The 23,253-nt window shown below is 37.9% G+C and overlaps 1 protein-coding gene across 1 annotated transcript; it reads left to right on the top strand.

Annotated features, from left to right (window-relative positions):
• The first annotated feature begins 743 nt into the window (after positions 1-743).
• LOC127838581 (pappalysin-1-like) lies at positions 744-23,227 on the top strand. Its single transcript, XM_052366408.1, has 22 exons — positions 744-1,414; positions 2,922-3,975; positions 5,049-5,200; positions 5,557-5,718; positions 6,212-6,346; positions 6,646-6,767; positions 6,981-7,134; positions 7,805-7,937; positions 8,398-8,551; positions 10,269-10,438; positions 10,663-10,791; positions 11,760-11,845; positions 12,008-12,201; positions 12,582-12,662; positions 13,018-13,246; positions 13,522-13,768; positions 14,705-14,895; positions 15,561-15,774; positions 20,307-20,472; positions 20,881-21,019; positions 21,985-22,169; positions 22,835-23,227. The coding sequence occupies exons 1-22, from the start codon at positions 1,090-1,092 to the stop codon at positions 23,039-23,041; spliced, it is 4,629 nt and encodes a 1,542-aa protein (XP_052222368.1). The 5' UTR covers positions 744-1,089; the 3' UTR covers positions 23,042-23,227.
• Positions 23,228-23,253: the final 26 nt, after the last annotated feature.

Raw genomic sequence — 23,253 nt, 5'->3', positions numbered from 1 at the left:
TTGGGTCAAGATTAAATTCCATAATATGTTTACCACGAAAGATGCGAAGATATGCATCTACATACTTTCATAAATGAAAAGTTTAGATGAAATTATAAATGATTCCTGAATTTTCACGCAAATTTAATCAACAGACACTGTCAAATAGTTATATCATGTGGAAATTCCCCTTTTTTATCCAACAACTGTGTATAGATCTATTTATGTTAAACTATACGCTATACATATAAGTCGTTTTGAACATGGTGTATCCATGATAGGCGCATTTATAAACATAAATACATTTCGACGTATTACAAAACTTATGTCACCAGATTTAATCTTAAAAAGGTGCTTAACACTTGTATATGGATTTCATAAAATCTATTGGAATTTTTTTTATATCAAGGTCCTTTTATTTATTAGTGGTTTTGTGTTTATACACCTGCGCGCTGTTTTTACATTGAGACTCTGTTTTTGGATTTCGTTAAAATCGACATCTATAATAAATTTTCGCCCTTATGTGAAGTTTCATATCTAAATTTACGGAAACAGTTGTACGTATTCATTTCCGCGTTGTTGTAAGTTTGCATTCCCTAAAACATAAAATTCTAATGGCGTACAATTTTCCCGCTGCATTTAATTACCGCTTAAAATCTAGGTCCAACCCCATCTCAGACCGATTTTCCGAAAAATAGTAGTATTTTAAATTCCACAGATTTATATACACAAAGCGTGACAGTCAAACGCACTATAATTGCTTTTGCTTAATTACAAGCCTTAAAAGAACGATTACCGTCTAATCCACTCAAAGTGGGGTGTTTATATTTTACGCTTTCACTTTATGGCCTATACACGATATAATTGGTCTGTCACGATTACAATAGGCACAGGGTTGTTCAGTGTTTTTTTGCGGAGTTCATTCACTTGACGAATACGGAGTTCAAAATATGTAATGCTGTAGAGTCCAAAGTTCACAACATGTTAAAAAATCAAGTGATGTAATGATTTCGGATTACTCAGGTTTAAGTTTTGTCAAAAAGTAACATGTTTATATCTATTTGCAATTTTGATTTTTAACGTTATGAAGACACTCAATGGTCGTATGAGATGAATACGAGTAGGTTCTCAATTTTCCGAATTTCGGCGTTGTTGGCGTCGATTTTTGTCGCAACATCGAAAGCAGACGATTTTGACCACAATCGGATGAACAAACTGAATCGTCTGCTGGAACGTCATCCACGTGACGTCGGCCGCGCGGAGTCGCCTTTTGGAAACGCCGTTCACTTCTCTGGAAAGGGGGAATTCATGAGACTTCGAGATGCAGATGACGACGAAGATGACGATGCCGGCTATTCACTGCCAAATAAAACGTTTTCGGTGCAGTTTTGGGTGAAGCCGGAAGGCGGTCAGTACCGGTTTACGCCAATTCTAGGTAGGATTTTATTTTCTCTCAAGATTTTGTTTGAACATATTAGGATCATAATTTGTCACATATTGTTTTCAACATAGTCTTCAGACTTTATCAAATCCTTTATATTACAGCTGTTAAAGTTACTGGAAGACCTATGAAATATGTATTGTTTCGATATACAAATGGTTGTCGATATGTAAGGGAAATACCGACGATATGTCGTTGCAAACACTGAACTGGTGTCCGCTAAAATAATAATTTATTTTAATTTACCTCTTGCATGTTTTCCTATTTTGAACACAGTGTTTTTAGATTTATAGAAGAGAACAAGATTACATTAAAATTTTAAGCAATGCCATGTTTATGTATGCAATTATAGCAAAATGATATGCACCTTATTTGCTGCATAGCTTATAGTTATAGTTATTAATATCTTATAAGTTTGGCAGTGATTTTTTTTCATTTCGAAACAAGCAATGTACAAACCAAATGCTCACAATCTGACATCTGTAATACATTGTCTATCGCTTTTATTAATGTATAACATCGATAAAATTCTTGTGAATAAACATATGATTATGTTAAAATGGTGATTACATATCTATTTCGCATTAATATATGAATTGTTTTGCTGATTTCATAAAGATGGGGTCAATATAAACCATAAACCGAATGTATATATATACAAACAAACTTCTAAAATAATCTGAGGAACGGTGCACTTATATGCATGAATTTTTATTTTGCATTGCAATAAAGTTCAATCGTTGACATGGCATCACATGACACATTTTCGATTGCGATCATTTCGTAAACTGCTTAGGTCAAGCTGATTTTAAATTCTTTTAGCAACATATACTTTGTCGTCTTTTAAGGCGTAAGTCCAACAAACAAATCTGCCACCTGGGATATCCGGATTATCGCGTCTGAACTTATATTCGCCAGGTTATATTAACCATGAATGACCGTTGGCATTATCGGTCATTATCCGTCCTATTATGTAGTATGGAGTTTGTATATTAACCCATTATTTGGTATCCACAATGGCGTTTCCAAATTAATGTTCCCCTTTGCTATATGACCATCATCAGTGGAAGCATAAAAGTATAATCCTCTTCCTCATCATCAGCAACAGTCACTGCAGCGTCAGCAGCTTCGTTTTCATCCTCGTCTTATTGTCCATTAACCTATTCGGCACACACAAATAATACAAATAGAAAAAAAGATGAACACTTCGCAAATAGAAAGCAAATAGAAAGCTTATTTAAATGGTATTAAAAAGAAAAGATGACATAACCATTTAAAGTATCCAATATAAATTAGCAGGTTTCATCTTGCGGCGATATTTATTTATTATGTTATTTGTTATGTTTGCGAAGAAAAAACACCTCGTTTAGTTCGTATACACTTAAATGAGCAAACTTACGCCGACCAAGACCTGATTTCGATGTTAAAAAGACTTATCCGTAAAATTAGTGCATCCATATACTACAATGAAGTTATAACAAATCATGTTTTGGTTGTTGAGCTGTATTTGACGAATGCAAGAAGTCCTCCGCCATAGGCTGGACCGTAGGAATCGGTCTCCCGAACCACAAACGAGAGAACGCGAGATTCGTCTTCACCGTTTTCCAAGATGGCGCCCACAAGGAGACGGAGCTTTTTGCCCACAGAGCATACGACCACGAGCAGTGGACTAACGTCGCCGCTACGTTCGACGGATACCACGTCAAGTTGTACGTCAACGGGGCCGAGATTTCATCGCGCGTGGAACGAGAGGGTGTCATATTTCGCGACGCGTTTATCCAATGTGTGGCGCTCTTCGTTGGTGGATCTCCGGATGATGGCGTTTACTTTCGTGGAAAACTCGACGAGCTGACAGTCTGGAAAAGGGTCCTTCAACATTCGGAAATCGTGCGAAATATGAACGACCCAAATTCTGTCTCTCAGAACGACAACGGCCTCGTATTTAGCGATTCGTTTAACGATCTGAGCAGATGGGAAGTTATCTCCGACGATCCACCGGAAATGACGGCCGCAGACATCTCACTCCCGTTACATACATTGCGACTGGAAGCGCCCCCTTGCGGGCGGACGGTTTGCGACGATCCGGAAGTTGTTATGAGTTACCTGAACCATACGCGGCTGATGGACAAAAAACGAGTCCGATACCGCGTGGTAAACGTAATGGACTCAAACGGCAAGAAACCTCTGGTAACCGACAAAGACCTTTTCGATCAGCATAAAGCACTTAACAAGGCGTTTGAGCCGTATAACATCAGGTTCGATCTGGAGCAGTTTGGTGTCCGAAACTCCACACTGTCCGAAAAAGTGATAATGTTCGACTGCGAAACGTACATGGTCGGAAATGGCCGCTGCGACGATGAGTGCGCGCACTCCACCACCGGAAATGACGGAGGCGACTGCGATCGCGTGAGGTCAGAGTGCAGAAATGACTTGTTAGGCAACGGCGTCTGCAACCCCGAGTGTAACAAAGCTTATCACGGCTATGATAAAGGCGATTGTTGCTTAACGAGGGTTGCGGCATCCAATACCTGCATTGATCCTGCCAGCGATTACCGGTAGGTTTATGTTCCGAAGTTATTATGGTATGAGTCGTGTTCTGAAAAAACTGGGCTTAATGCATGTGCGTAAAGTGTCAAGGTACTTCCTTTAAACGTAAATTACCATAACAGCGGAAAGTGTCGTCCCTCATTAGTCTGTGCGGACTGCTCAGGCTAATCGGGGACGACACTTTACGCACATGCATTATGTCCATTTTTCTCAGAACGCGACTCGTATTATAATTGGTATTTTTTAAGCAAAGCATTCATGAATAACAAACGATAATATAAACATTTTGCTAAAATTAATAAGTTACGACATATAGGATGTTTGACCAATTCTCTCAAACTGATAACTTTGCAAATCCAATGCATTTAAAAATGCGTTTAATTTTGTTATATCATTATAAAGGCCTTTAAAGGCGATTCCTTCAGTTTTCATTTAGTTTAGTTTAAACTTATTTATTTTAGCTCGATTGCATCGAAAGCTTAAGGCTTATATAAACGCTGTCAAGTCCGTTTCCTGGGCCTTGAACCAGTACTTGGTGTCTTTGGGTAAGATCTAAAGAACGCTCCCACGGTGGGGATCAGTTTCATTAAGTGAAATATTTGAAATAATAGCTTATGTCGCTTAAGCATTTTCAAATATATTAATATCACTACATGTAGTATTTAAATAATCGAATAAAGACCATACACGGGGTATCTCACTCGAAAGTATACACTGTCTGCTTATTAACAAGTTTTTCCTTAATAAAATGTGTCTTGTTCTGAGAAAACTGGGCATAATGCATGTGCGTAAAGTGTCGTCCCAGATTAGCCTGTGCAGTCCGCACAGGCTTATCAGGGACGACACTTTCCGCTTAAACTAGATTTTCGGTTAAAATGGACTTCCTTTTAACGAAAAATACCATTGAAGCGGAAAGTGTCGTCCCTGATTAGCCTGTGCGGACTGCACAGGCTAATCTGGGACGACACTTTACGCACATGCATTTTGCCCATTTTTCACAGAACAAGACACAAATGTAAAACACAAAATGCAATTACTCTACTAAGTCGATTTAAGATTTTCTGCTCGATTCCTTTTACAGTGGCTATATGCATGTTGATGAACTCAAGTCTGCCATTGGCTTAAACGGAAGTGACGCAATTAACGTCTACTTGGTTACTTCCGGGTGGAACCGTGATCACTTCCGGGGCGTAGCTACGTATCCCTGGGACAAAAACGTCTTCACCGTTATGGGTAGGTCTCATGGACTGCTATTGCAAAGCTGTGTCATCAGCAAAGCGATTATTTAGTCGATATATATACCACGTATGCCGTTCTTTAAAATGGGCAGTTGGGCAACCCAATAAAGGTATTCCACCGCGGAAAATCTCGCTTTTGAGTTAAATCATTTGACTTCAATCAAATGATCAACAAGTGTGCTATTCACTGTACATGTAGTCACAAAAGTTAACATGGTTATCCATATCGATTTAACGAAGATGATTTTTTTTTAATTTATGAGGGCGAACGTATACTCCAAATCGACCGAACTATTCAAAGCTCCGAGAAGTATCTTGTTACGCCTGATAACGCGTTTGCCATTACTCCAGGCGGTATCGCGATGCACGCGGCAACTATCAGCGAACCACACACGCTCAAAACTCTCGTGCATGAGATGGGTCACGCTCTCGGCCTGTGGCACGTGCACCGTGGAGTGTCGGAGATGTCATGTGACCACCCATGCATAGAGACGCATCCTTCCATGGTGTTAGGTAGGAGGTGCTTTGAGATTTTAGACATTTGGCCGAGATTTGTAAAAACAAGTTTGGTTTAATAATATTTGGCCAAAGTAGGGGTTTTCATTGATTCGTATTAAGAATTTCATGCTGATTGTGTATTTCAAAATAGTATTAATATTGTATATTTCACATATTTGTTTTAATTTTAAGCTTGCAATTTAAGTTTTTCAAAATGAATTGTTTGCTTATTTCATTATAAAGTAAGACTACGTTATTCATGCATTAGTTGACCTGTCATGAGATTATTCGATAAATGGAGACTTAAATGTATTCGACAAATGCATCTAAACCATAAAACCCGCGAATACGAAATATGAATAGTATAGTGAACTTTGGAGCGCAAACCCGCGACTAAATGATAGATTTTGAAGAAATGTTAAACCTAATTAAAAACACAACTAAATGTGCATTCAATAATGCATTCATTTATTTACGAAGTACTTAACATTTTGCGTGGCTTAAAAAGGTGATCTGTGCTCGGATACGCGACCCACAACTCGGAACAGCAGGTGCTCGGATCCGTTGCCTAGCAGCACAGAGGCTACGTGCGGGGTAACTCGGTACACCGATACGCCGTATAACAACTACATGGGCTATGCAGGTATAAGGTTGTGACCACTGCTTGACATATAAGGAAAATACATACTATTTTGCGGTGGCTTGTAAAAGCATAAAGTGCTTTTTCGCAATAACATAGTAATTTGGTCATTTTGATCATAATTCAGACGTTATTTACAATAAAAAAATCGTCTTGAATTTTTTTTATATATAGCTCAGAATCAACATAATGTTTCAAAGGTTATACGATAATCAAATGTATGTTGCAGACGAAAGGCAGTAGACTGTTATTAAGTAGTAATTAATTTGTAATTTTTAAATTTATTTCAAAGTATTTTTCAGACGACAGTTGCATAGACCGGTTCACTCCCCAGCAGACTGCTCGGATGCATTGTTACCTGGATCTGGTGTACCAGGCTGCGCGAGAAATGAAACTTCCGGTTCCTGTACCAGTGGCTCCAAAGGTATGAGTATTTGATATGTTCGGTTATCAAAATTGATTTTCGTTATTTCTTCTCACCTTATGAAATAACCAGTCGCGCCGAGATGGTATCATTAAGGTCATCAGTTGAAGGACAAGGAGAAAGAAACGGAGTTCATTTTTCCTCTCTCTCTCAAGGGACCCATACTGGCGAGATATATCTGTTGACTGAATAGTGAAACTTTCTTACACTCAGATCATCTTTGTCAACGACACGAGCGTCCACATAGCGTGGTTGACTCCGCTAGGTTCGGATCCCGGATGTGACGGCAACGACGCGCTACACCAGTACGCTGCCAGCGCCAGATCTTCCCATCACGGCGTCCGGTGGTCGCCACACCAGGCTACAGGTTGGTTAACGTGACATACCTTTTTCTTTTTCCTCTATCTAGGGTTTTTAATGTTTTCTGAAGTTTTCATCCTTTTTGAGAAAGGTGATTGTGCCTTACAGATGGATATCTACGACAAACGAAACAAGTGTTTAAACATTATTGTTACATGTATCTTTTATACTTTTCTAAAATCTGATCTGCTGCAAAAATAATATTGTACACAACGGGTGTATTGATAATTTGCTTTTGCACAAACAGTCCCTCTCTTATATTACTGCTTGGTCTGATTTGGGTTAAAATACGGGAAATAATACATATAACTCAAGGAAAATGTCCAAATAGCGGCCTGCGATTGGCCACGAAAGTCGGATATTTTGTTCAATATGTTACCAGAATTAATTGTGTCTTCTTCTGTGAAAATTGGGCAAAATGCATGTGCGTAAAGTGTCGCCCCAAATTAGCCTGTGTAGTTCGTACAGGCTAATCAGGGACGACACTTTCCGCATAAACTTGATTTTCGGTAAGGAGGGACTTCCTTGAAACTAAAAATACCATAAGAGCGGAAAGTGTCGTCCCTGATTAGCCTGTGCGGACTGCACAGGCTAATCTGGGACGACACTTTACGCACATGCATTAAGTCCAGTTTTCTCAGAACGAGACTCAATTACAAACGTTGTTCCTCACTTAGGACTACCAGATGCAGAGAAGTGCTCCAATAGTTCATATTCCTGGCGACCTTTTAACTCCAACACACAACCCGCTTGTGACATTGATTCCTGCTGGATAGAACTGACCTTTCAATTACCCGTCATACCATCAAGGTAACAATAAACCAAATTCACCATACACAAAAACAATTGTATAAAGAAATGAAAATATTTTATTGGCAATTTAACGAATGCCATTTTAGACTTTTGATGGTAAAATTGATTTGAATTGTGGACACGCGTGGCCTATTTTTGTATTTGAAGGTTTCGAATCGCTTTAAGTTAATTGCCTAAATTCCCTATTGATGGGTGCGTTTTATCTTATTGAATTTTTACGTCGACAGTTAAGCAGTTAGCATACACGTATATAAAACTTTTATTAGTGATTATATCAATAAAACATTAAATAGATGTTTATAAGTATATCGAACTTGGTTGAATGTAGAAAAATAATATTCAATTATTTCAGTTTGTAAGCTGAACTTAAAAATCGATCGATAATGAAAAGAAATCGTAACAATTTTGGAATTATTTAAAACGTCATGACGTGTTTCGTGTTTTTTCTCTCTTTTAGAATCAGCATCTGGGTGGTGGACCTCCGCTCAGACGCTGATCTGGTGGTAGAGATTACGTCACCGGAAGGAGAGGTCGTTGCGCAGTTCGAGGTACCAACGTACTGCGACCTGGAGACAACTATTCCAATCAATACAGATAAACGCATAAATAAGGTTTGTTTCGTGTGTGGGTGATTCAGAGTTTATTTACAGGTCATCTCCGCGTCCTTACTGACCTGCCCTTGTTTATATTTCAGGTGAGAACATAAATATTATGTTTGTTTCAATTAATATTTACATATTTATAAGACTAGGGTAATTACCAATAAACATCAGCATGTATATAAGGGCAACTGATAACTAACCACACGTAGGTTTTATGTTTATTGATTAAAATCTGCACGTAAGTATTGTGAAACTGATAAATATCTACACGTAGGTATTGTGAAATTCATAAATATTTACACGTATGTATTACACGTATGTATTGTGAAACTGATAAATATCTACACGTAGGTATTGTGAAACTTATAAATATCTACACGTAGGTATTGTGAAACTGATAAATATCTACACGTAGGTATTGTGAAACTGATAAATATCTACACGTAGGTATTGTAAAACTGATAAATATCTACACGTAGGTATTGTGAAACTGATGAATATCTACACGTAAACATTTATAATTATAACAAACTAGTTCCAATAAAAGGTACCTCATGTTTGTTTTGGTTGTAGGTATTGTGAAACTGATAAATATACAAATGTATACACGTAGGTATTGTGAAACTGATAAAAGCACAGTCACGTGGGTATTGTGAAACTGATAAATATACAAATGTATACACGTAGGTATAGTGAAACTGATAAAAGCACAACCACGTGGGTATTGTGAAACTGATAAATATCTACACGTAGGTATTGTAACATTGATAATCATATAGACGTAGGTATTGTGAAACTGATAAAAGTGATTAATATATACACGAAGGTATTGTGAAACTGATGCATATCTAAAAGTAGGTACTTCATTTAGCTGCTCATGTCCTTTTATAAGATCAAACAAGTTGTGCGGTGCACTGTGTGCCTACCGGACGTATATTTTTACCTGTATGAATCAATTGCTTTACATTTACAATGATTTTCAAATAATAAAGAATATACAAATTAGCTGGAAATTAACTAAGCTTCAGAGCGGATATCATTATAAAACCTCAAAGTTCAATGAAAATGATCTACAATGCGTCAGAGTGGGCATAAACCAGCTGTAATAGTGAGATTTAAGTTTATAAATGAACTTCACACGTGTCATATATCGACATCTTTGAACAGCACCATGTCATATCATTTTTTCATCAACACGTTGTATGCAAAGTCGAATTTCTCCACCAATACGAACCTTTTTTTAAGAAACACTGGTGGATATGTTACTCGGGGACATTGGTTAATATAATTGTCGGCGAAATAATTTTTTTCACTGGTATACCTTTAAAGAAATTTGTAAATAAAGTGCTAACTATGGGACAAATCCCTGCATCGTTGACTTTAAATAGCCATAATTCAATAAATCCTAAATATTAATAACCAGGATTTTTCTAACATACATGGTAATACCTCCTTTGCATGCACCAAAATATATTTTATTTCAAAAATGCCTTTAAACAATTATAGAACTAGATTTACTTACCCTACCGAAATTCTTTAAAATATATCGGCTACATCTGCTAGCATGTCAAACTTCTCACAACATGTCGGGTTTCCGGGGTTGATACTAGTACTCGATATTTTATCAAACGGGCATCTGTCCAATAAATGTATGCAGGGATTATTAATTGGATTATATCGTCAAGTATGTATGATTCGACTCATCCGATTCACATCTCTGAAACAGGTGACCATATATACCGAAGACAGTTATTTGGCAATCGACGCCGTGGAGGTCGTGTCTATTCCGAAAATGACGTCATGTACGGACCGGAAACTGCCGAAGTACATCCTAACCAGGAATCCTCCATTTGCGCACTCCTCGTTTGTAACGGCGAATAACAAGTTCATCGATCGGTAATAACCTTTTACGGAGTTATGTAATTCAATTATTCGTGTTTGTTTTTCAGGCTATTCGATTTTGTTCAAGCATTATTGTTTGCCTGTCGTTCAGTAGTATACACAAAGTGATGGACGCATGAGTTATATAGAACGCAACAAAACGCACTCCATCAACGTGCTTTATTGTACAAAAATAATGAATATTAGCTCAATACAATTATTCCATTATTAATTGACAGATCTGTTGAAAATGGGACCACATACCGATACACCGTGGAGGTCACGCACGAGTCGCGTACAAGCGTGACGTCACCGGAACTTGTGTACACGCATGGGGGACCGTTCTGCGGAGACGGACGCACAGACAGGTAGGTAAACATTAATATTCCCTTTAAAGTTGCTTACTGGGAAATTCAATGCGAATCGCATATGCTTGGTTATTTAAGATCAGCAAAGATAGGTATATTATCGTTCGGATACACGGGTCAACTATTTTGGCGTTTGAAACGAAAACCGCTACTTTTTACTGGGTCATCTGTTATGGCGTTTGTATAAAAACCAATACTGCTTGTGTTTATTATTAGATGGTTTCCAGACAATAATTGCTTATGTGAAGAACACTTTGCGAGTTTAAAACACACATCTTAATTTGACCATCTACAGATCTGACTAACATACTCAATATGTGAAATTCGCATGTAATTAAATAATGGAGCAAAAGAAAGACAATCTCTAGTGAATTAATGAGTGAAATCATGGAAACTAACTTACTTCAGATCAGTTTACCGATCATTCTTGCATGTCTCACCCAAAATTATATTTCCTGGGACGACATGGACTACAACGCATACACGGCCTAATACACAAGAAAAAAGAGTTTTAGCGGTTAACACTATCGTGGGACTAAAACAACCACAACTGTAATCATTGTATACGCATTATATCTTAAAAGTAACATGGATGATACTGGGAAAGTTTATAAGATATTTAACGGACAAGAAACGGTGCTTTTCAGAATAAGAAACTTACGTGCGACAACGAATAAGTAAATAAGTTGAGCCTTGTTCTGGGAAAACTGGGATTAATGCATGTGCGTAAAATGTCGTCCCTGATTAGCCTGTGCCGTTCGCAATGGCTAATAAGGAACGAGACTGTGTACGCCCAGTCAGGATTTTTGTTCAAAACGAAATAATCCATAAAAGCGAAATGGGTCGTCCCTGATAAGGCTGTGCAGACTGCAATGCCTTATCTGGGACGACACTTTACGCACATGCATTGTGCTCAGTTTCCCCAGATCGTGGCTCGTTTAATGAAACTGTATCAAATATCACTGCAGCATGGAGGAGTGCGACGATCGGAATGCAATTGACGGCGACGGCTGCTCTATGGAGTGCCGATTAGAAGAGAACTTTCGGTGTCAAGGTTTCAACGATTTATGACCTCTAACAGAATTGTGATTACAAAAGACATAACCTTATATTGTATAAACTATTATCGGAAAGCTAAATATAAAAAACCTTTAAACTTTTGAATGGATTTTTTATTTTATCTTTGAAATAGTAATTAGTTTACTGTATTCCATAGGTTCGCCAAGTCTATGCTCAGTTATTACGATCAAGGGCGACAACTGCGAACATAACGGTAAAGTTGGTGACTGTGGATTGTCTGCGCCTAATGGTTTCATCGATCAATGGGCGTACGCGGCGGTGGCAAACCCGGACCACCAGTCACCCGGCTGTCCGGCGTCTTTTGTTACGGGAAAACCGGACAGATTGGAGGTAGGTTTCTCGAACTGGGCCACCGTTTTAAAAAGTAAATAATCAAAATTACATTAAATATATACCTGTATACATAAAACATTGCGTATACAAATCACCCGTTGACTCAATCTGCGATTGCAGGAAAAGCCGATGTGCTCTGTGTGCGCATATTTAGTTATCGCTCGTTAAATACTAGTAGTTGGTATTCTTGGCAAAGAAACGCCACACACAATACAATGCCAAGGCACTGCTTAACACCATTCATTCCAGCAGTCTACATATACAAAACGTAACATTCGTTCCACGCGCTCTATACGGCTCTTACATGAATTATGCATACATTGTCGACATTGTCTTACTTCACTGCTGTGCGGAATATACGTAATAATACTTTACAGAAGTGTGGCTCCTACCCGGCAGATGGCTTCTGGCGTCCTTGCGGCGTAACATATGACGTCACCGGACTCTTCTGGCTAAAGGTTGGAACTTCTTGACATGCAGTTTAACATGTTTTGTTCGAAATGTTCCTTTTGTTATACATGTGTTTGTTTTAGATGAAACAAAACCCCATGAATTAATTTAAAATATATGTTTTAAAAGCAAAACAAACAACTGCTCAAAGCTTTACCGCAATTTTACATAAGGCATATACGTATATACTTTGAAGGCCCAAAACTGCAAATTTATTAGCTTTGCTTTTGCGTCTGTATTTGTGCTATTCTGTCGCAGTGTTCCGTTTAATACTTTGGTACATCTTTGGTACATCGGGACAACGCATTACAGATGTACAATCAAATCCGTGCAAGCAAAAATATCGATTTTTTTCTTGCTCAGGTGACCATTTTCAAACCTGTAGTTGCAACAGCGGTGCTCGTGCACCTAGCGGCTGACGGACGAACTATGTACAGTCAGGCAACCAAGCCGCTCTTTGTGGAACTCATTACCGACGACGACGAGTTCGTTTCCGTCGGCGGCTTGGGTGGAATGCCGGCGAGCTGCGAGAGCAACCCGCTACACGTGCCCGTGGTACAAGACTTGAGCAAACCATTCTTCTTAACAAAAGGTGGGCTGACATTTGTACGTTGAAAGCTAAGAGCGGATTGGGGAGGAAAACACTGTTTTATCTTACTTAGAATTTTTGCATTTTTATTCTGCATGATCATCATCATGTACGATTTTAACAAATTTGTTCAGAACGCAAACAGCATGCTTTTCTTGTATGACAATGTTCAAACAGATTTTATGTTTATTGTTGCGTATGAATTTCTTTACAAGCAAGCTCGTTATCTACTTATTAAATTTAATGAGGCGTTAAGTATTTAATTTGTTTAATTTCAGGGGTTCGCATTAGTTTTACGTTCTCCACCATCAGCATCCACGCGGTTCGCGTTCGATCTTCACCCCACATCAACCCCCTTGTAACAGCATCTTGCTCACGTGACCAACTCTACAACACGCGCGTAGGCCAATGTGTGAGCAACGCATGCGCAAAAGCCGCATGCGGCGAGTTTCCGGCGAAATACGGAAATGCTGTCTGTTCAGGAACGAACGACGGAGATACCTGCAAGATACAGTGTGAACCTGGGTAGTATATTACAATATACACATGTACTTAATATACGTTGGTCTAATTTGTCTCTAGACACAGGGTAAACAACTTATCTCGGACTAAAAACATGTTTTAACTTTTCAAATTCGATTTTCTTCTTTGCCAGGATAAACACAAAACCGTATGTTTTGTTGTGCTATATTTATTCATAAAAACGTATATATGATTCAACGTTGGCATTTCAAGTTTAAATTCATATAAGATTATACAATATTCTCCATTTGGTGCCTGATATCTGTTCCAGTTTGTGTTAAGAAAGAAAAGCAAGTATTACTTTGAACCGATTACAAGAGCGTACTCAGATTAAGTTACAATTACAATAGGAACAACGAATTTATAATGAATTTATAATGAATTTATTTCCATTTTGGACTAAAACTATCAGTTGACAATTTTGTCGAGTATGTCTTTTTAATGATATTAATATCATCATTATTGGCATAAAGCATATTTATAGATTATTTTATCACATGCCATACCCTGTTTTCCATGTAATATAACCATTACGAATATTTTAATTTTACACATGTAAGCGTTTTCATTGGCTTAGTTTTCGTTCGATTGACCAATTGTTATTTTGCTGAAATGACGTTGCAATGTGAAATGACGTCACGAAATGTAAACAACATTCGGTATTTTTCATTATGTTTGCTTAAATATTTATTTAATTTGCTCATTTCAAAGCATGTGATAAAAAGATCTGACACTCGTTGTCATTTCATAACATATTTTATTAAAGCAAAAGGCTCGCTTACTAACAAAGTTTGTGAACTCGTTTAATAAAATATGGAATGATATGGCAACTCGTCCCAGATCCTATATTATGCATATAATAAAAACTATTTAAAACAAATGAAATTCAACATTATCTCTTTAAGCTGCTTTCCATTATAATATTATAATATTATATAGATATCACTTGGACGGTCACGATAACAAGGCCACGTGCGTGGATGGTACGTGGTACACGAGTTCCCCTTTCTCGTGCATGCCCGTGGATTGCGGCCGACCGGAAGTACCAAGGGCTACCGTCGCATGCCCGGAAGGAACTACTTTTGCGAAGCGCTGCGTATTCAAGTGCGACAAACCAGCCTACCTCGTCGGTGAGTATAATTGTAGTCCGTATATCCACATATTTGAAAAATATAACAAGCCATCTATTACGTATTAGATTTTCCAAGCAACACATTCAAGTTATATGTATGAATTGTAGTTTATATGGTGTGTTAGTTTAAGTATGTTTTTAATGGGTCAGCTATTGTTGTATCCCCAGATCAGTTCTATAACAAACGTGTTATTTGAACGTGTGAAAACTACATAATTCCCCAGAAACTCTTGCAGCGGTTAATTCTCCTTTTGCGCATAGAAACCTTCGTTTTCGCTTGCACAAATCATATGAATGGATGTTTTCGTGTTCACCTTGTGCTTTAATATATCACTCAATGCCTGTCAAGACTGTTATAAAGTATTAATTTTCATTAAATCTATGATCGAATCAATTGATACAAATTAATGCTTTTGACCACAGCTTCAGAAGCTTCTCATCCCGCCAGTGACTAAATATGAACTTCGTTTGTGATTAAATAGACATACTTTACATAATTTGAAATTAACATACCACATCAACAAAAAAATATCCGGAAGTGGACATACTACCATTGGTACATAAATCGGGTATCACTTATCATTTGTTGTACCTACAAATCAGATGTGTTTTTCAAAAGTTGTTGCGGGTTCAATAACAACCATTGTAACAAAATGTTTCCAGGAATAAACGATACCGAAATAACGTGCCAGAAATCCGGAAGCTGGTCGAAGCGCAAGTCCGAGTGCGCTGTTCTCTGCGACGCGCTTGGGGCGCAGCGCTACGTCAACGGCAAGTTGAAGACCTCTGAGTGCGGCAAGGGGCCACAGGAGGTGGGACAGAACTGCAAGATCAATTGCCAGGATGGTTACCACGTTGAGGGCAAAGGGCCGAAAGCGTATGTCTTTCATTTATTAATCGCTTGAGTTGCTTGATTATCTTATTCAGGGTGCAGAATTAACGGGGTTAACATGGGTTTACACACGGGCTGGACAGAATGTAAACACACCGTTAGGAACTTTATTTTTTGCAAATATCTCAAGTTATTGAAATACATTTGCAAAAATCTATAGTGCACAAAATACACTTTTCTTGCAGTTTGTGCCAATATCTTAAGGTATAAGAATAAATCCTTGAATACGTCTGAAATCGGTGACCTAACTCTTGTCCTTATATACTAGAATGCATATACGATTCGATCTCACTAGCCGTTGACATAGGTATTGAAAACATTGTTATCACAGGTGATTTCAACCTCGACATGCATAAACCATAGTGTAGGATCAAAATAGACTCCCTTCTTATACAGTACAATCTCACACAGGTTATTAAGGAACCTACTCATTTCACTGAAACCTCGAATTCTCTTCTTGACCTTTTCATGTTAACATCATCATTGACAGTGTTAAAAAGTGGCGTCGGAGAACCTTTCTTGACCAACAAGTTCGGTTTCATTGTCCAGTCTACTGCGTCATAAACTTCAACAGAAAAGTTGGGTCAAATTTTAAACGTAAAATATTGAAATACAAAGATGGGGACTACACTAAACTAAGACAACTTGTGCAGAACTTTGATTGGAACAACTGCTGCGATAATAACATTGACATATATACCTCAAATTTAACAAGTCAACTTATTTGCTTCTGCGAAGCTTCTATCCCATCCAAAACAGTTACAATAAGAACAGCTGATCCTCCATGGCTACATAAAAATATTAGAAAAGAAATTCGACGCCGCAAAAGAGCATACAAAAAGGCCAAGGCTACCAATTCAGACATCATTGGCACATTTATCGCCAACAACGTAAATGGTCAATTATCTTGTAAAATCAGCAAAAAAAGTTCATTTTGATAATCTTGCTAAACAAATACGTAAAGTCAACACTCCTCATCCGACTTCTGGAAAAAAATAAAAAAATCACGAATAAAAACACCTCACATAACGAGTTGACTCCCTTAATTCACAATGGTACAATATATGAGTCACCTCTTGACAAAGCAAATACCCTAAATTCCTTTTTCCAATCTCAATCTACTTTAACTATCCCCAGTACGCACATGCACAACTTACATTCCCATGAGCCAGATTGCCCCGTCTTTCAAGATCTCATCATTTCCCGTCAAGATGTTTTAGATTGCATAAAAGTAATGAAAACGGGAAAGGCATCAGGACTAGACAAAATAAATAGCCAAGTTCTAAAGCAAATTGCATCTGAGATTGCAGGTCCACTACAAATTTTTTTCAATAGTTCCATCAGAACTTGTATAGTCCCTCGGAGTTGGAAAGAAGCAATTGCTTGTGCACTTCACAAAAAGTCTGATCCTCAGGATGTTGGAAATTATAGACCGATGTCCCTTTTAAGCGTTTTAAGTAAATGTCTGGAGAGAATCCTCCACAAATACATTTTTAACCATTTAAGGGCTACCGATTTTATAACCCCATTTCAATCAGGTTTCATACCAAAAGATTCCACTGTCAACCAATTAGTCTCGGTATATCACACCTTTATTAAAGCTGTCGACGAAGGTAAAGAGGTAAGAGCCGTATTTTGTGACATTTTAAGGCATTTGATAGAGTATGGCACGAAGGACTTATTCACAAGCTCCGACTATGTGGTATATCTGGAAATCTTCTATCTAGGTTAAAAGACTACCTACAGGAGTGTATTGTAATCTCCGACTGCCAATCTGACCCATTACCCATAAATGCTGGTGTTCCTCAAGGGTCTATATTAGGGCCCCTACTCTTTCTTATATACATCAACGATATTGTACGAGATATTCACTGTCCAATTCGCCTATTTGCAGACGATACTGCGCTATATATAATCGTCGACAACCCGATTAATGCAGCTAACCGTCTTAACTCTGATCTTGCAAAAATCCATTCTTGGGCTGATAAGTGGTTGGTTACCTTCAATCCATCCAAAACCGAATCCTTAGTAATGTCTAGAAAAGTCAACCTCCCAATCCATCCCCCTCTTTTTCTCAACGACTTCCAAATCACTGAGGTTTCGTCTCATAAACATCTCGGCTTTATTTTTTCTGATTCATGTTCCTGGCACGACCATATTGAATCAGTCAAGAAGAAAGCATGGCAGAGAATTAATTTAATGCGAACGTTCAAGTTTACGCTCGATAGAAAGTCCCTTCTATTGATATACACAACATTTATCAGACAAATTCTCTAATATGCTGATGTAGTCTGGGACAACATTACTACACAAGATGAACTTGAAAAGATTCAACAGGACGCAGCAAGAATAATCAGCGGAGGAACACGTTAAACATCTTTGCAGAATCTATATAATGAAACGGCTCTCGAACCATTCAAAAATAGGAGAACAAAACATAAACTTACCAATTTCTATAAAATGTATAATTCCATATCACCCCCTTTTTGTGTACTCTGATCCCCTCTAGCGTTCGAGACAGTTCGGCTTATTCACTTCGCAATTCTAACAATATTCGCAGCATTCAATGTATATGACAACTTTTTCACGATCTTTTCTACCATCAACTATAAACTTATGGAACAATCTGTAAGAACAGCTCCTTCTCTCTCAGCTTTCAAAGCAAATGTAAACAAAGATAAAAAAATAATTCCCCTGCATTACTTCAATGGAGAGCGGCAGTCTATTATTCTACATGCATGTTTACGAATGCATTGTAGCAGCTTAAATTAACATTTGTACGCAAAAAAATTGTACAAATTCCATATTGTCAATGCGGTGAGATTGAAGATCCATATCATTTCTTCTTCAATTGTCCCATTTATACTGTGAAAAGAGTTATCCTTTTTGACAATCTGTCCAGTTTTCAACCAATAACTCTGCAACTTCTTCTTTTTGGTGTTAAAGACGGATCATACGAAGTTAATTTATTAATTTTCAAACATGTTCAGTCTTTCATCCGAGATAGTCATAGATTCTAATCCTACTCCATCTCAGGAACAAACCATTTCTGCTAACGATGCCTCGTCCCGCAACTACTTCTTTTCTTATCGCAACTTCTCTTACTCGAACTCTACTCTTACACTTCCTTCCCTTTCCTTCTCAACTTATTACATTTTTTGTATCTATACTACCCTGTTATATGATTTGTATTACAACATATATATTTTCTCCATTTCTAAACGGTATTCAAATACCAATCACTGAATTATATGTTTCAAAATTTTGTCATTTTAATAAGTTGTTGTTACACGTTTGGTTGTTTACACCATAACAGCAGCGCTTCTAACAGACAGAAGAGAGACATAGCATAAGCCTCGAGCTTTTTTCTCAATTCTGTCAAATTGTATCCTACAGCCTTTATATTAAGCAATACTGCAATTTCCTCCTGCCTTGTGTATTGTTCGAAAATAATATGTATGTTTGTATTGTATTGCTTATATGTACTTTCTATTGAACTAAATAAATAGTGTTTAAACCAAATCGGTGACAAAATTTCACTATGCGTGTAATATAACCGTTACAATGAATGTAGTAAAAATGGAATTTTGAACACAAACACATGCTTATTAAATAAAGTAATTCTGATGTCTTCTACATTGCCATAATCAGCATAAAAATCTGTCTTTTATGCACTAGTTTAAATTCTTGAGAAAACATGTATGCCCCTGGATCGAATGATCGGGGTATATTGTTTTGGCCTGTCTGTCTGTCTGTCATTGTATATGTCTGTCATTGTATGTGTCACAAACTTTAACCTTGGTCATAACTTTTGCAATATTGAAGATAGCAACTTGATATTTGGCATGCATGTGTAACTCATGGAGCTGCACATTTTGAATGGTGAAAGGTCAAGGTCAATGTCATCCTTCAAGGTCAAAGGTCAAATATATGGCATCTCTTGTTTAAAAAAGTTATTTGAAATAAAGCACCACTTACCGTCGTGTTTAAATCCATTTAAAGTTAAAAGTTGGAACCCCAAAACGTCACGTGATCATGCACCCTGTTACTAGGCGTATTTCACATATCATCTATAGCATTTGCCGTCTTCTCACAACTTATAACCCCACGCTTGCATATGTTAAATTTCAAAACATTTCCTGTTATACATGTTCGAAGTCGTGCCTTCTAGCTCGCTCCATGGCCTGTATAACTATATATTTCTTATACCAGTAAACCTTTTTAGCCACGGATTGGCATTGAGTGTTTCATACAGTTTACGGAATATTCTGATTAATATTTCACCTTCCTATGCATAGTTCATCGGTACATAGAAACCAACGTAGAAAAAAAGCCAGACGACAAGAGATGTAAATAATGCAAAGTTCACTGAACAAAACGTAACCGCTGCTTGTTACGAAAGTGACGGGCTATTGTATAAAATGTATCAAATGTGTTTCTCTATATCGGCATAATCAAAGCAAAAGCAAGAGTACAGAATACGCTGGCATTAAATGAAAAAAGATCTTTGTTTTCAGCCGCTATTTCCGCATAATCTGTGATGAGGATGGTCGCTGGATCGGGCCAACGTGCGAGCCGGTGCTCTGTCCGGAGCCGCCAACGACATTCGCAGGTGCATACACGTGCACGCGCGGTACAGTCGTTGGAAGCACGTGCAACATGAAGTGTTCTGGAAGTGCGCAGGTCTATTGAATACAGTGTTTGACTTTATTTTGTTTTGAAAAAAAATACTTTCAGTTTGATTTAGTTATGCAGACTACTGCATTTTTTATCGTACATTTTTTTGGTAGTGGCATATAATTTGTTTGTTAGATTTTTTATTACGGTGGTCAATTGACGCTTTTCCTGGTCATGTTGAGCCTATGAGGTGTTTCGCCACTTCCAAGTACACTAACATCTGAATAACCTAGATCAAAGATATAGCGTAGATATTGTTTAGTTTATTCCTAAATAAAAGAAAATAATTAAAACGGTGGATTCTAAAAAAATACTATGATCACATTGCCGTGCATATTTTAGAATGATTAATCAACTGATCTATAAATAATCTTATTTATTTTTTGTGTTTATTATATTCTGTATCATTTTCAGAGTGCACAGAAGATCACGTGTCAGTCGAACGGCAAATGGGACAGAGAGTTCGAGCTGTGTTCCGGGTCAAGCCGTCTGACGTGTCCACTTCCGGTGTCGGCGCGTGGTCTGAAGTACGATTGTTCTGGAATGACACCGGGTGAGTACACCGAATGAACGGACATGGATTCCGCTCGTTTTTAAATGCTGCTATTGACTGTTCACAAACTAAAGTTTTGTTTACATAAAACACCGTTTCTGTTTTTTTGTCGGACCATATGTCGTCGATTAAGGTTAATCCTTAAGTTAATTGACAGCTATAGATGGTCAATTGTTACTTTTCTATCTATGAAAAAAAAACAACAATAATATGAGTCATGTTCTGAGAAAACTGGGCATAATGCATGTGCGTAAGTGTCGTCCCAGATTAGCCTGTGCAGATTGCACAGACTTATCAGCGACGACACTTTCCGCTTTTATGACATTCTTCGTTTAAATGAAGTCTCTTCTTAGCAAAAATCCAATTTTGGCGGAAAGTGTCGTCCCTGATTAGCCTGTGCGGACTGCACAGGCTAATCTGGGACCACACTTTACGCAAATGCATTATGCCCATTTTTTTCAGAACGCGACACATACTTATAACAGCATGCTTATTAGACTACTGCTACTAGTGCTCCGCTACTACCGAGATGTATGTATACTATGGTGCACAAAAACAATAAGTGTTCCTCTTGCATTAATTTTTGAAACAAAATTAACCCATTTATTCCTAGTGGACTCTCTCATCCGTCTTAATTGGATCAATTTATTTCAAAAATTTTGGATGTCTAGTATATTCATTTCTATATTTAGAATATTTCTTACAGAAATTCCTTTATGCAAACAGCGCAGACGCTGACGAGACGCCGCAACATGCGGCGTCTCATCTGGGTCTACACTGTTTGCAAAGGCCTTTTTTCCATACGTTAGGCATAAATGGATTAAGAACACATACAACTGGCATCGTTAAATTGAATTTGTCTTGTTATAAGCCACCATTTTAATGTTGTTACGTCATTTCATTTATGTTTCGCCGTTTTTAACTGCTAATTCAAATCTTAATTGCGCCTGTTGTTTTTTTAATAGGCAAGAAGTGTAAGATCGGATGTACAGAAAAACGCTACGTGCCCGTTGTGTCCGTAGAAGATGACGAACCGAAAGGCAAAGCTACTCACATCCGGTCCGGCGGGGATCTGTTGACCCATTGCACGGTCCATGGGACCTGGGACCCGCCGACGGAAGTATTTGAATGCGTCCAGCAGTGCAATAAGGTACGTGGTTAAAATGGACCAGGGTTATAAACTAATAAAATACTTTTGACATCAATTGGCCTGATTGGTTCATACACATATTCTTTTATTGAGACCATAGGGGCCAAGAGCTATAGATATATGCTAATTTATAATTGTAATTCATATTTCTAAATTAGTCAATTAACACGTTTGTGTTTGGCGTAACACTATGGGCAAATGTCGATATTAAGGCATTTTGCTAATGCCGCTCCCCCGACCATTTCCGTTTGAGGTTCTTTTGAAGAAAGCGTTTGCATCGCTATGAGCACAGCAAGTAATTTAAAAAAAAATTAATTGCGTATCCACAACGGAATTCCAAAACAATGACCAACAATTCTCAGGATTTACATATGATTGTTAATGAACGCCAGACGCCCATGGGTAAATATTTGCAGGTCGTAATTTGATTCATTTAGCTCAAGATAAAGACCCAGACCAGTGTTATCATATTGTTTTTTAGTGAATTCCTTGCTTTCTTGTGCCGCCACACGGAATGGGTCTCTATGGGTCTCTAGGACGGTTTGTCGGTCGGTTGGTCCACATAAAATGTTTACATATTCCTTATTTATTTTCCATTGAAGAACTAACAAAAGCATAGCACGGGCATGAGTCGCATACGTTTTGCTGATATATATATTCTTTAGATGTCTATCGGCGACGGCTTCTGTGACGCCGATAACAACCGTGCCGTGTGCAAATGGGACGGGGGCGACTGCTGCGACTCAACGGTGTACGGTGGCATTGTTCTTCCCATCCCGGACGATTGTTCCGACCGGTGCGAGTGTAAAGATCCCACCGCCGTGGAAAACCGACGAATAATGCGACGTCATAAACATTTTCAAAGACGATAATTTTGATGTGGGTCTCATCGTTTAAGGGCTGGTCTGATTTCATTTTGTACGAAGATAATGCAATTATCGTCATATTTATTTATTGTGGCTTGAAAGTAGTAATTCGAGGCGTCCTTTCCGCTCAAATAGAGCAACATATCGAAGTAAATACGTGTATAATGGATTATTGATGAACATCTGAACGTATTTAAACTGTGTTGTTATTTGTTTAT

This window comes from Dreissena polymorpha, chromosome 7 (assembly GCF_020536995.1).
Source record: "Dreissena polymorpha isolate Duluth1 chromosome 7, UMN_Dpol_1.0, whole genome shotgun sequence".
Taxonomy (NCBI): Eukaryota; Metazoa; Mollusca; class Bivalvia; order Myida; family Dreissenidae; genus Dreissena; species Dreissena polymorpha.
Note: the sequence above shows the minus strand (reverse complement) of the source record. Positions and strands in the feature narration are given on the sequence as shown.